The 12,062-nt window shown below is 36.7% G+C and overlaps 1 protein-coding gene across 1 annotated transcript; it reads right to left on the bottom strand.

Moving 5' to 3' along the window:
* Window positions 1–430: 430 nt before the first annotated feature.
* On the bottom strand, window positions 431–9,140 carry LOC104895330 (probable potassium transporter 17). The gene is made up of 8 exons (XM_010681800.4): window positions 8,691–9,140; window positions 5,440–5,659; window positions 3,789–4,010; window positions 3,635–3,685; window positions 2,909–3,169; window positions 2,611–2,663; window positions 1,898–2,267; window positions 431–1,615 (listed from the first exon to the last, which is right to left on the bottom strand). Exons 1-8 carry the CDS (start codon window positions 8,805–8,807, stop codon window positions 762–764), a joined length of 2,148 nt encoding a protein of 715 aa, XP_010680102.1. The 5' UTR covers window positions 8,808–9,140; the 3' UTR covers window positions 431–761.
* Between the last annotated feature and the right edge of the window lie 2,922 nt (window positions 9,141–12,062).

Consider the following 12,062-nt stretch of genomic DNA (forward strand, 5'->3'; position numbering starts at 1 on the left):
CAATTACTAATTTTCTTTCTCCTGCGGTTTAATAATTGTGAAGCAAGTATAAGTTTTCGCAATGTATTACTGGCCATGCTGATGATAACATCCATCCAGTTTTAATTTCGAGGTGTGACTCACCAAAAGAACTATTTATCAAGAATGACTACTTGGAGACTGTTAAACTAAAAATCCGACTAACTAATAACTGACCGAATCATCTAGTAAAAGGTTATTCTAACTTAACCAAAGGTCTCAAATTTGAACACCAATTAGAAATGCAGCGACACTTGTTTGAAGAATTTTATCCTAAGTTAGGTCTTCCAGCCTTGAACTGAAATTAATTGGAATCTAGTAGGCCCTGCATTACTGAGTGGTTTTCACCAAAATATCTCTAGCACAATAAAGATTATATTGCTATGTCTATAATTAATGGTTATCCCACCTAACAAGGGTAAATAGAGAGCAAAAAGTTAGATTTTCTTTACTACAGGGACAAAATTGTCATTCAGCTTACTCTTGAATAACTAACTATCTAGATCAATTACATGACCAGTGAGATGGCTAGGATACACATAAATGCCACCAAATTGGGGTGATCTTGATGGCTCAGTTAGCTGGATTAGATCAATTACATTTCACCTGAAGCATAATCCTATAATACACCATGTACTCAAATTTGCTTTCCAATTTATGTATTCAACTTTTGCAGTAATGTTTTTTGTATACTGCTCCTATATGAAAAGGTAGGAACAAAACTGTATCTTCTGCTTATGATATCAAGCCTCATAAAGCATACCGACTTCCATACGCTGAGTAAGTGGCACACCTAAAGCAGGTAGAGAAGACCGACAGTTGCTGTGCATGATTTCATAAAATGCAAGCATAGTTTTGTCAAACCAGCCACAATTCTGACCTATGTGAAACCTTGTTTTTCCTCGAACATGAACGACACCGACATTCTTAGCTTCCTCCAAGTTCAAAAGTTCCTCTTGGGTACCCATTTGATCAGATGGCGAACTCCCCGAGTGATGTGTTATATGATCCTGCAAACACGTGGTTACTTGATTCACAAGGTTTCCACCTTCTAGATGTAGTGAATCTGCATAACCATATTGGATTACGCACCCATATATCCCTTTCAGGCCGAGTTTGGTGATTAGAATTCTCTCGTGTGGTGCAACCTTCGGGACCAATAAGTAGCGAAGGGTCATGAAAACCGTGACCTTGTGGAGTGATTTCATATTCTTTATGTAATGTCCAAGGACGGGTGTTAGGCCGTCCTGAATGTTGGTGTAAAAGAAGCAGATTCCAGGAACCCTTTGGACACCAGGGTCAGATAACAGTATGCGGAGTCTGTCAATGTCTATCTTGTGTGTCAACTCGTAGTCCATCTTTCTTTGCCGTCCATAGTACCAACCGAACATGATGAATGCAAGGATGAAAGAAATCGCGAAAGGGATCCATCCACCCTCTGGAATTTTGGTTAATACAGCACTGACATATATGCCTTCCATTGTTATAAATGTACAACAAAAAAGAAACACTAATATGGGTGATGTTCTCCAGATTACAATCATGACTAGAGACAGAAGTATGGTAGTGATAAGCATGACCAGACTGACAACAACACCTGCAAACAATAATTTAGTGATTAGTATTAGCAGAGTAGCAGTGTAGCAGCAAATTGTCACAACGGTAATAAATTGTCACAATGGTAATAAAATATCATGATATGAAGAATATCACTCGAACGCCCCAAATAAGTTCGAACACTTGTCAAGACACAGTATCTGGAGTGCCAACAAAGGAACTTTCAAATTCTTGTAGGATGAAAACTCTTGAAACTATCAGGAGATGGAAATGGTTCACTTGGTTCTAAAATATTATTTATGAGCTTATGATGTTAACTTACCAAAGGCATTTCCAATGTCTTTTCCATCGCCAAAGATCAGTATGACAGCCACACATAGAATCATGAGGATATAGTTGATTTCTGGGGAGTAAACCTCGCCTTCTTTGCTAGAGGAAGTGTGCACCACCTTAACCCGAGGAAAATAATCCAGAACAACTGATTGCTTGACAAGTGAAAAGGTGGCTGATATCAATGATTGACTGGCAACAACAGCGGCAAGCGTGGAGACAATGAACATAGGCCAATAAACTTCAGTTGGTATGAACTTATAGAATCCATCCTCATGGTCATAAGGATGTCTGATGAGATAAGCTGTCTGCCCCGCATAAGTGAATACCAGGGACGGGTATATCATGAATAGAAATGCAATCTGAGGGAATAAAAACAGTCAGGCATCTATCAGGGAAACAAAAGGCCAACATGTAGAATGCTTACAAGAAAGAAATAGAAGAACGAGTTTATGTTACTCCAACACCTTCATTTAACTCGAAAATCGGGTGTCGTGTCGTGTCCGACATGATACTTCACTTGGATACTTCATTTAAAACTAAAAACTCTATTTTTTCTACAAAATTTGCCGAGTCGGACACTTAGACACCCGTATCCGAGTAGACACTTAATCCGTGTCTGAGTAACATAGAGAACGAGTATTAGGAGATTCTTAACTATGTTGAGAAAAAAGAGCAAAATAGTCCTTGTCAAGATTAACTGACCTGGATAGAACTTCTGCTAAAATGACCTAGATCAGCAAACAAGGCTTCAGAACCTGCAGCATAACATTTAGGCATTATCCAGTTATCAGTTATGTTGTAACTAGTTCCATAATATATGAATGCACACAGTGGCAAAGGAGTTTTGAGCCAGGTCCCAAATAGGCTCTCACTATAGTAGGAATATGTGAAAAGAATCCTTCAGTAGTATGCAAAACCTAACAAAACACACAGTTGATTAAATTGAAATAGAGAAATAACTGCGAGAAGAGATTAAGTTGGAATTGCTCTTGATGTTCACCTGTAATACAGAGAATTGTGCCTCCGAGAGACAGCCAACCTTCCTTCCCATTTCTCAAGAAGAATGTGACAATGTATTGCGGGGATAAAGCCTTGAATATGGCTGGGTAGTTCTTAATGATGCTGTAAATCCCAACCAATGGTGTAGACAACGTCCACATAACCATTATGGGGGAAAAAATAAAGCTCACTCGTGAAGTACCAAACTTTTGTAGTAGAAACAAAAGTATGAGAATTGTGGCCGAAAGAGCTTCAACTGCAGCTGCAAGATTGATATGAATATAATTTAACACCAAAGAAAACAGACACCATTATGACTGAAAAAGCACAATTCCAAAACTGAACTAGATCGAATCATTGAATAGAACCCATCTTTAGTTCAAGCTGAAGAATAGCTTACAAGGTGATATATTTTATTGCCCTACGCGTGAATGGACAGAAGTGAAATCAAGAGAAGGCCATGAGAGAGGGGTGCACGATGGAACAAAAAGGACCATTTAAAAAATCTTTCAGCCAAAAGAAATCCGTATTGAACTTCACAAATATATTCTCTTCCATAAAACCAAAGTTATACAAGGTTCTCAATAAGATCTACTGATCTATTCTATCCAATAGTTGCAATCGTTGTATCTATATACACTTCTATGACATGTATTCAGCCATATAATATGTTTGAATACTTGAGAAAGTTTGCTGCACAAGCAAAAAAAATTATATCCATGCTTACATTTGCCAACTTCAGGAAATGGGGCTCTTATGCCATCAATCGCAGACAACACTGATCCAGGGAACAAAAAAGTTTATTTAAGATGTGTAAGAAATATAGAGGTGAATGAATAACCCAATATAGCAGTAGTGAGAAATAAAACATTCTGCTAGACCTGAGATAGCAGGAGTAAGTATCCCATCACCAATCAACATGCACATGCCCAGAATTGAGATAAACAGTAATATCCTTCTAGCCACCACACTTTTTTCAAAAATTTTGCCAACCTTAACCTGCTGTTCTTGGTGCTCATAACGAGTAGAATCTGCATCTCTCGTAGAAAGAATTCCAATTTTCATATGCCTACAAAGTAATGAATACAGAGCAAATGTCCCACCTGTGCATATATTATGAAATCATTGATAAGAATGAGATTAGACAAGATAAAAAAGAATGTAAAACGAACCGAAACAGTAGATTAATAATCCAGGAACACACTTCTTTAATATAACATCACCAAGAGACAAAGGTCTTCATCAAATAACCAATAGAAAACATGCCACTCTGGATTGAACATCATCACAGCACTAGATGACATATGACAATTCATGTTATAAGAAATTTAAACTCATTCAAATATTCTAATTCAAAACATGCATGAAAAAAGGGTTCCATTATGCTCCAAAGTCGAATTTGTTACTTCACAACATCCAAGCCAGATGCACGCCCAATTGTTTGGGTATAATCTATGTTACTTGGACTCGGCTATTCATTTGGACACAATTCAGTGTCCAAGTTTCAGACTCCACAGTTATGAAAAGATTGCTGTGATTTTGGGCCAAAATGAAGTGTCAAAATGTGTATACCTATGTCAGAGTATTGAGGATCCAACAAGGATAAGTAGGTGAAATAGATAATCCATGTAAGGGTGAAAGTTCGGTGTGCGGTTTGGATTAGGGTCTAATCCAATCCGATCCGAATAAAATTTGGATTTCAATTTTTCAATCCGAATCCAAACCAATTAGAGTTTGAATCCGATGCAATCCAATCCGAATTTTCATACTCTAGATTGGATACGATCCAAAAATCCGATTTTTTTTAAAACTCTAGTTTTACGATGAAATGAATCAAGCACAACAGCAGCCTAGTATAGTTAGGAAATGAGGAATTAAGTGCTAGGGGAAGGGTTGAAGTGCTATGGAGTAGGTTTTTTATTGAAAAAAACCAGTTAAGCACTTAAGCCCAATCCAGATACATAATACAAGGCATATTACTATTAAGTTATATTGGATATTTGGATCAAATTACCCTCAATCCAATCCGATCCAAAAATCAAAATTTTTTGAAAAATCTCAATCCAAATCCAATCCGAACACAGTTCAAATCCGATCCGAATTACTAATTCGGATTGGATTGGATTGGATTTTATCCGAATAACTTTCACCCCTAATTCCATGTAACAAAGGTTATAATGTATGTAAAGTTGGAAAGTGCAACAAACATATCAGAGTGACTGTGTGAGTCTGTGTGATGACATATATCACTTCTCTTTTAAATAAGCTGCAATCACCAGGAAAGCAAACAGCTATGCACTAGAAGCTCTAAAGAATAATATTCACTGCAGGCCGTGCAGAATGACCCCTGAAACATATACACTGGGTCAGCAAAATTTTGCTATTTCCAACAACATTGCGAGCACATGTGATAATAGTGAGGATGGTACTTATAACTATAAAAGACCAGAGCAACATATAAAAAGAAAGGACATCAACAGCCAAAAGCCGGAGTTGAAAATTTTGCATCAAACAGATAAAAATAGCTAATACCTTCCCCTTGATCGTCAGCTCTCAGTGCAATTCCTGCATATTTGACAACCCCAATGAGACTAAGAGTCCAAAACATAATGCTAAAAATTCCCAAGTAGTCTTCTTCTGTGGGAGACTTCAAGTGCATCGAAGGAAAAACATAAAGTGGGGATGTCACTAGTCCTCCAAAGACCACTCCTAATGTCTTGTATGCAAGGAACAATGTATGCCATTGACTCGACTGTACATTAATCATACAAAAGATAAAGTATTAGTTGAAAGAGATTATACTAATGCAAAATTTGCCAGATAAAGAGAAATGCCACATCAAAATCTCATAAAAAGACATGATGAAGAGGAAGAAGATCAAAGTGAAAATGTGTGCATGAAAAGACAAAAGTTGATATAAACTTACAAGTAGCATAACCAAGGAACATCACTAGTAATTAGTAAACAATAAATTACAAGATCATGGCTGCGTAAAGAATTAAAAAGAAGGCCACATCACATTTTGATGCATAAAGACACTTCTATTACTTAAGTGAGAGATTTTTCATAGTAAAACATAAACCATTTTCGAGATTGTAACATCTCAAACAAAGCCATCTACACATATCATATGACATCATGGCACTTGGGCATATTTGCAAAGTCAATCAGTATCCTCTCTATTTTCTGACTACCTTTTGCATACTTCTAAATCTGTAGGTTTGATTTCACAAAACTAAAATATAAAGGCCAAAGCTACTAAAATTTCTCAAAAACCATTCGCACCTTATAAGACTTCACAGATTTCTAAATTTATTCAAACCAAACAAAACTGCTAAAGCAGACACCAGCAGAAGGTGCACCTTGGAGATATGAAAAGCAAACATGAAAAAGCATATTCTGTGACAGAAAGTAAAATTTATACTATTCATCTCATAGAGGTTCAAAGAAGTAGTAGCAAAATAGCAATGAATGCCCATACAATAGAAAGTGACCATGACCAGGAAGTCTGATAGGTCTCCTAATTTCTAAGCATTTGAGATTTGAGAAGCACTCTTGTCCATTGATATTGATGAATTACACAGCAACTTAGTGCAGAGTCCTGCCATAATCTGTATGTTTATAATATACTGTGATGTACTTTAATAGGTAACCAAGAATGTAACTTGTAATTTTTGTGAAACTCTGCATGTGTAGAATTTCATTAGTTCTTTTAAATGTGTGATTTGGAGTTCTATTTACCAAATAGCTAAGCTAGCATATGGGAACATGTAGCATTTACATGGTTTTTAATGGAAAGCTTCCAACAATTAATATGCACATTAGGACAAAACATTACAATTAAAACTTGAAAAAGTATAAAGATTAGGCCCTAGTTAGAATGAAGTTCTGGCTTCTATGTGCAAGGTTGCATATATAGCCCACTCAGCAGTCAACATTTATGATCCAAATGGCCATTGACCATTCTCCGAAGAGCAAAGGTTATCTATTAGTCGAATGAGAAATAAGTGTCATGTATAACAGGAAAGACAGCTTTCTCCTAGCTCGCACAAGTTTGGGCTTGATGTGATGGAGATTATTATGACTTAAGATTTATGACAAGGCTGAAGGCCCACGGGAGATGAAAACTTGAGGCTATGCGTCTCTCACGTGCCACTGCATTTTTTTGTACCTAATGTCGCTAACGTCTTTTATATACCGAAATGGTTGAGGGCTGCATTGTTTTATACCAATCTCGCTAATTGGCCTCCCATAACCATTCAAAGCTAATTGTTGCCCAGGAAAAAAAGAAAACACTCTTGCTCGAGTTGTTGGCGAGCAGAGTTGAGGTACTAAGAAACTCAAAAACACAATTATTAAGTACTATCGAAAGCAAAATGGCTAAATCCAACATATTCTCTACCTTAGGAGTGCTAAATGCTAATGAGACAAGAGTCCAAGACAACTTGCCAGGTACATAGGATTGACTCGTTCAAAATTCGACCGAGTAAAATTCCGGTCAAAATTCTACTCAGTCAAAGCTTGGTCAAAATTCAGTCACTACTCAACTCGAGTGAGGATTGACTAGTCGTGTGGAGGGATTATTATATATTTACTCCCTAAGTTTTTTGACCTTAAATATCTTTCATCACTTATTAGTAAAAAAAATTATAACGACTGAACATTAATAAAATACTCATTCAGACGAATCAAACAAGACCACACATGACTATAGTTTTTCTTGTATACTCCCTCCTTCCTGAAGATCCTTCCACTTTCACTTTTCACGCATGTCAACGCAAAACTATACACACTAATATCTCTAATTATGTATTTGTAAAAATTATAAAAAGTATATATTTATAAAATACATAGTAAAACGAATCTAACAAGATCTCACATGACTATACTTTTTCTTACACATAAATCACAAACAACGATCAAAGTGAAGTTTGTGAATAGTAAAATATGTCAAAGAAGGAGGATCTTTCCGAACCGGAGGTATTATATATTAAGAAGAATTTACAAGATTCTCTCTAAAAATACAGAGCGAGTACTCCTCAAACTTAAACCTGGCTTATGATTCATATATAATTCAAATTAACTTAAGCCACACCCCTTTTTTTTCTTCCCCACCCGTTTGACAAGCAATATTACACCTTATTTTTTCTTCCCCACCCATCAACTTTATACAATAAAACCAGCCACAGCGAAACCAAAAAAAACACAAAAACTTTCAGCAAAAGTGACTCTACAGTAGAAACTATAAAGAATTAAAGACACATAACTTTATTAAGGCATTGTTCTTTTGTACCGAGAAAAACTGAACCTAATTAAGCTTAACTGAACTAAGAGAAACTGAATGGTAGAGAGAAACTGAACTGAACCGAAATTAAGTCCAAATGAACAGGGTCTAAGAGAGACAAGAAACATGCAATACATTAAACAATACCCTTGCAAATTCCCCCACCTAATAAATAGGAATGAAACAGCAACAACTAAATCAGCAACAAAAATTGGGAATTTACATAGAGAAAAATAAAAGAACATATTTTTTATGTTAACAAATAAAGTATCCACCGCCGATAACAATGACTAATCCCCTCGCCCGAGTGCTCCACTTAAGGCCTAAGGGTAAATGACTAGCCAAGAATCTCTTTCCATTCCCAAAAATTAGGATGGAACCTCTCAACTAATTGGTTAACGGACAAAGTGAGCAAGTCCACCATGCAAAAAGCACATTATATAACATAGCTTCTCTTGCAAGATAAAATGCAGTAAAAACAGGAATAATGCAGAAATACCTTATGAAAGTGGGTTATAGGAGGGACGTGACCGTTAGTATCTGAATTGACAACAATGGCGGAGAGGGTAATTGGTGTTGATGATGCTGGAACTTGCTCATCTATAGTCGACACCATCACAATTCACACAAATAGATGCAGAAAAAGACCAAGTCTTTTACTGTTTTACACACACACGCACAGAAAAAACAAGAGAAAAAGACAGTGAAGTGAAGTTATGACTTCTGTTATGTGCCACTTTCTAATGAATTTTTTATGTGGGTGATCACCAAAAAAGTATGTTCAGAAAAAAGGGCAAAAAAGTAGTTCTTTGTTGAGGAAAAACGAGTAATATGACAACAAATTGACAAAGAACTAGGGAGGAAGGAAGTCTCTCTAATCTCTAATCTCTAATCTCTAATCTCTAATCTCTATGAGTTCTAATGTTAATCTTTTTAGAAGAAGAAAAAGGGTATAAGGAGTCACATGAAGTCATGACTCATGAACCCCGCTCATTAATAGCAGCGAACTTTGCCAAGTTTATAGTTAAATTTTGTTATACAAATTATTAAAATAGGCAGTCTCATTTTAGCATAAAATTAGACGAATTTAATATTGGATTTTTTTTAATAAGTTTGTTTTATTTCACTCTAATCCAACACTATTCTAATCATCATTTCTCTTCTCCTTCTTATGTTTTCTTTTCTTGATTCTCGAACTACAACAGACAATTTCAAAAAATAACTTGTTAGTCTTGCGAAACGGATTAAATTAGTCACTAGATGGATTAAACTAGACACTGAATGAGTTAAAGAATATCATTACTGGATAGATTACACTGGTCACGAAATAAATTAAGTTGGTCCCTAAATAGATTAAATTGGTCACAATGTTTCAAAAAGGTGGCATGTTCTCTTCTTAATATTGGATTTGGGCCGAGCTTAATTTTAAATTAAAAGTAGGCAGTCTCTTACAAAATCAACTGATTTTGTTAATACTCTCTCCGTCCCATTTTATAGTTCTCGTATTTCATTTTGCATGTTCCAAAATGTTGTTCTCATTTTCCTTTTTCCATTTTTGAACACCACTTTTCAATCTCTCTCTACTCCTTTTTACATGGGTTTGTTCTTCAATCTCATTGGTTAGGTATAAGAAAAAAATATTGTTTACTTTCTCTCTCCTCTTTTCACATGCTCACGGCTCACCCATAGAGGTTCTGATTCATTTACATTTTTTATGACAATAATTCCAAAAAAACATAACAACTCTCAATCCAAATACATACTCATGGTTTCCTTAATTCATGTGTTCAAAGTAAAACGGGAATCATAAAATGAGACGAAAGAAATACTTAATAGTGATAATCTCTCCGTCCTTGTAATATTTAAGAATGTAAATAAATAAGAGAATATTACTTATTATGTTGTTTTCTATTTATATAGTGTTTATAATAGCTACGTGCCGAATATTTATCGGTAATCAAGATTAGAGTAGTGCATCCCTTCAAAAAAAATATGATTAGAATTGTGCTTATTCAGTTATTTCTTTCCTTTTCTATTTCCTCTCACATTTTTAAGTAGATGTTATGCAATTCGACTTGTGTGGACCTAGTTCACTGTAAAATTATTGTGTACCAGGCTCACATCCGTGAATCGGACATACACTAATATAATACATATTGTATCCCAAACATATACACTATATCACAAACAAATACACTCTAACATAGAAACACTATCACAAATAAATATTATAGCTCTTGCCAAAAAAAACACTAGCATAGAGAAACACATTATACCACATACAAACACACTATATCGAAACTGACAATATTATCCTAATCTTCTAGAACATGTTGAATTATACAATCAACTATAATACACATAAACAAACTATGTCACAGACAGATCCACTATATCAGAAAGAAATACTATATATCACAAACAAACAAACTATATCACAGACATCCACTATATCAGAAAGAAATACGATATATCACAAACAAACACAGTATAGCACAAAGAAACACAATCACAAACAAACACACTATAGCACAATGAAATACGTTATGCCACACACAACACACTATATCGAAACTGACAATATAATCATAATATTTTATAACAGGTTCAATTGTACAAACAACTATATCACGAAAACTGAAAAACAGAGTAAAAGCTTAAAGAGAGAGAAAATAAAGCAATTACTCCCTCCGTCCCATAATATAGTGCTTGTTTCTTTTTTACACGGTCTCCAAAATGTAACTTTGACCTTTAATATCTTCAATTCCGTATTAATAAAAAATATAAAAAGTTGATATTATGAAACTACACATTGAGACGAATCTAACAAGATCCCACATGAATATGTTTTTTTATATATACAAATGAGAATATTCGGTCAAAAATTTTAAAGTTTGACCCATCAAAAATGAAGTAAGCACTATATTATGGGACGGAGGGAGTATAAAAGAGAAACTGGAAATGCAAGGAAATCCGAGGAGAGAGAAAGACAAAATAGTAGAAGTTGTAATCATTACAACATACATAACTCTATCTGCACACTAATTAATGTGCATCGTGTTCATACGAGATTTTTAGAATTTTAATTAATAAGAGTCATCGAATTGCTAACCGTATGTTGCCTTTATTACTACTCTCATATTCTATTAGGGGGCGTTTGGTTGTCATGGGGTAAAGGGAATGGAATCAAGAAAGGGGTAGAGAGGGAAAGGAAAGCAAAACCCTTAGATGTTAATTGTTGTTTGGTTGGTATAAATTTTTTTTCTTCCTCCTACCTCTCTTCCACCATAGCACCACCAGTTCCTCCTCCCTTGTAGTTCTGCCGCCACCCTCTCCCCATCTAGTAGCGTCGCGAGCCGCCGCACCCCCTCCCCTGCGTCGCATCCGCCCGCCCGCCACCCTCTCCCCTGCGTCGCGTCTTCTCGCACCCCCTCCACTGCGTCGCATCCGCCCGCCCGCCACCCTCTCCCCTGCGTCGCGTCTTCTCGCTCCCCCTCCCCTGCGTCGCATCCGCCCGCCCGCCACCCTCGTACTCTTCTCCACTCTCCTCCCCTGTTGTCGCGTCCGCCCGCCACCCTCTCCCATGCGTCGCGTCCTCTCGCTCCCCCTCCCCTGCGTCGCGTCCGCCCGCCACCCTCTCCCCATCCAGTAGCGTCGCGAGTTAGGGTTCCGCCAGCATGTCTGTAAAAACAGAGCTTCAAACGGTGGTTGGGTTAGGGTTTCGGTGGTCGGGTTACGGTTTCGGTGATCGGGTTAGGGTTTCGGTGGTTGGGTTAGGGTTGCCGGCGGTGGGTGGTCAAGGAAGTGGTTGGATGGTGGCAGTTGGTGGTGGCCGGTTAGTGTGGTAATGATTGGGTTAGGTTGTGGTGGT

This window comes from Beta vulgaris, chromosome 6 (assembly GCF_026745355.1).
Source record: "Beta vulgaris subsp. vulgaris cultivar EL10 chromosome 6, EL10.2, whole genome shotgun sequence".
NCBI classification, from domain to species: Eukaryota; Viridiplantae; Streptophyta; class Magnoliopsida; order Caryophyllales; family Amaranthaceae; genus Beta; species Beta vulgaris.

Coding starts and splice junctions, on each gene's coding strand:
- LOC104895330 (XM_010681800.4), bottom strand. CDS start 8,807: ATGGTGTCGACTATAGATGAGCAAGTTCCAGCATCATCAACACCAATT. Junction 2,664..2,908: donor CACAATTCTCTGTATTACAG/GTGAACATCAAG, acceptor GTTATGCTGCAG/GTTCTGAAGCCTTGTTTGCT. Junction 2,268..2,610: donor TTAGCAGAAGTTCTATCCAG/GTCAGTTAATCT, acceptor TTATTCCCTCAG/ATTGCATTTCTATTCATGAT.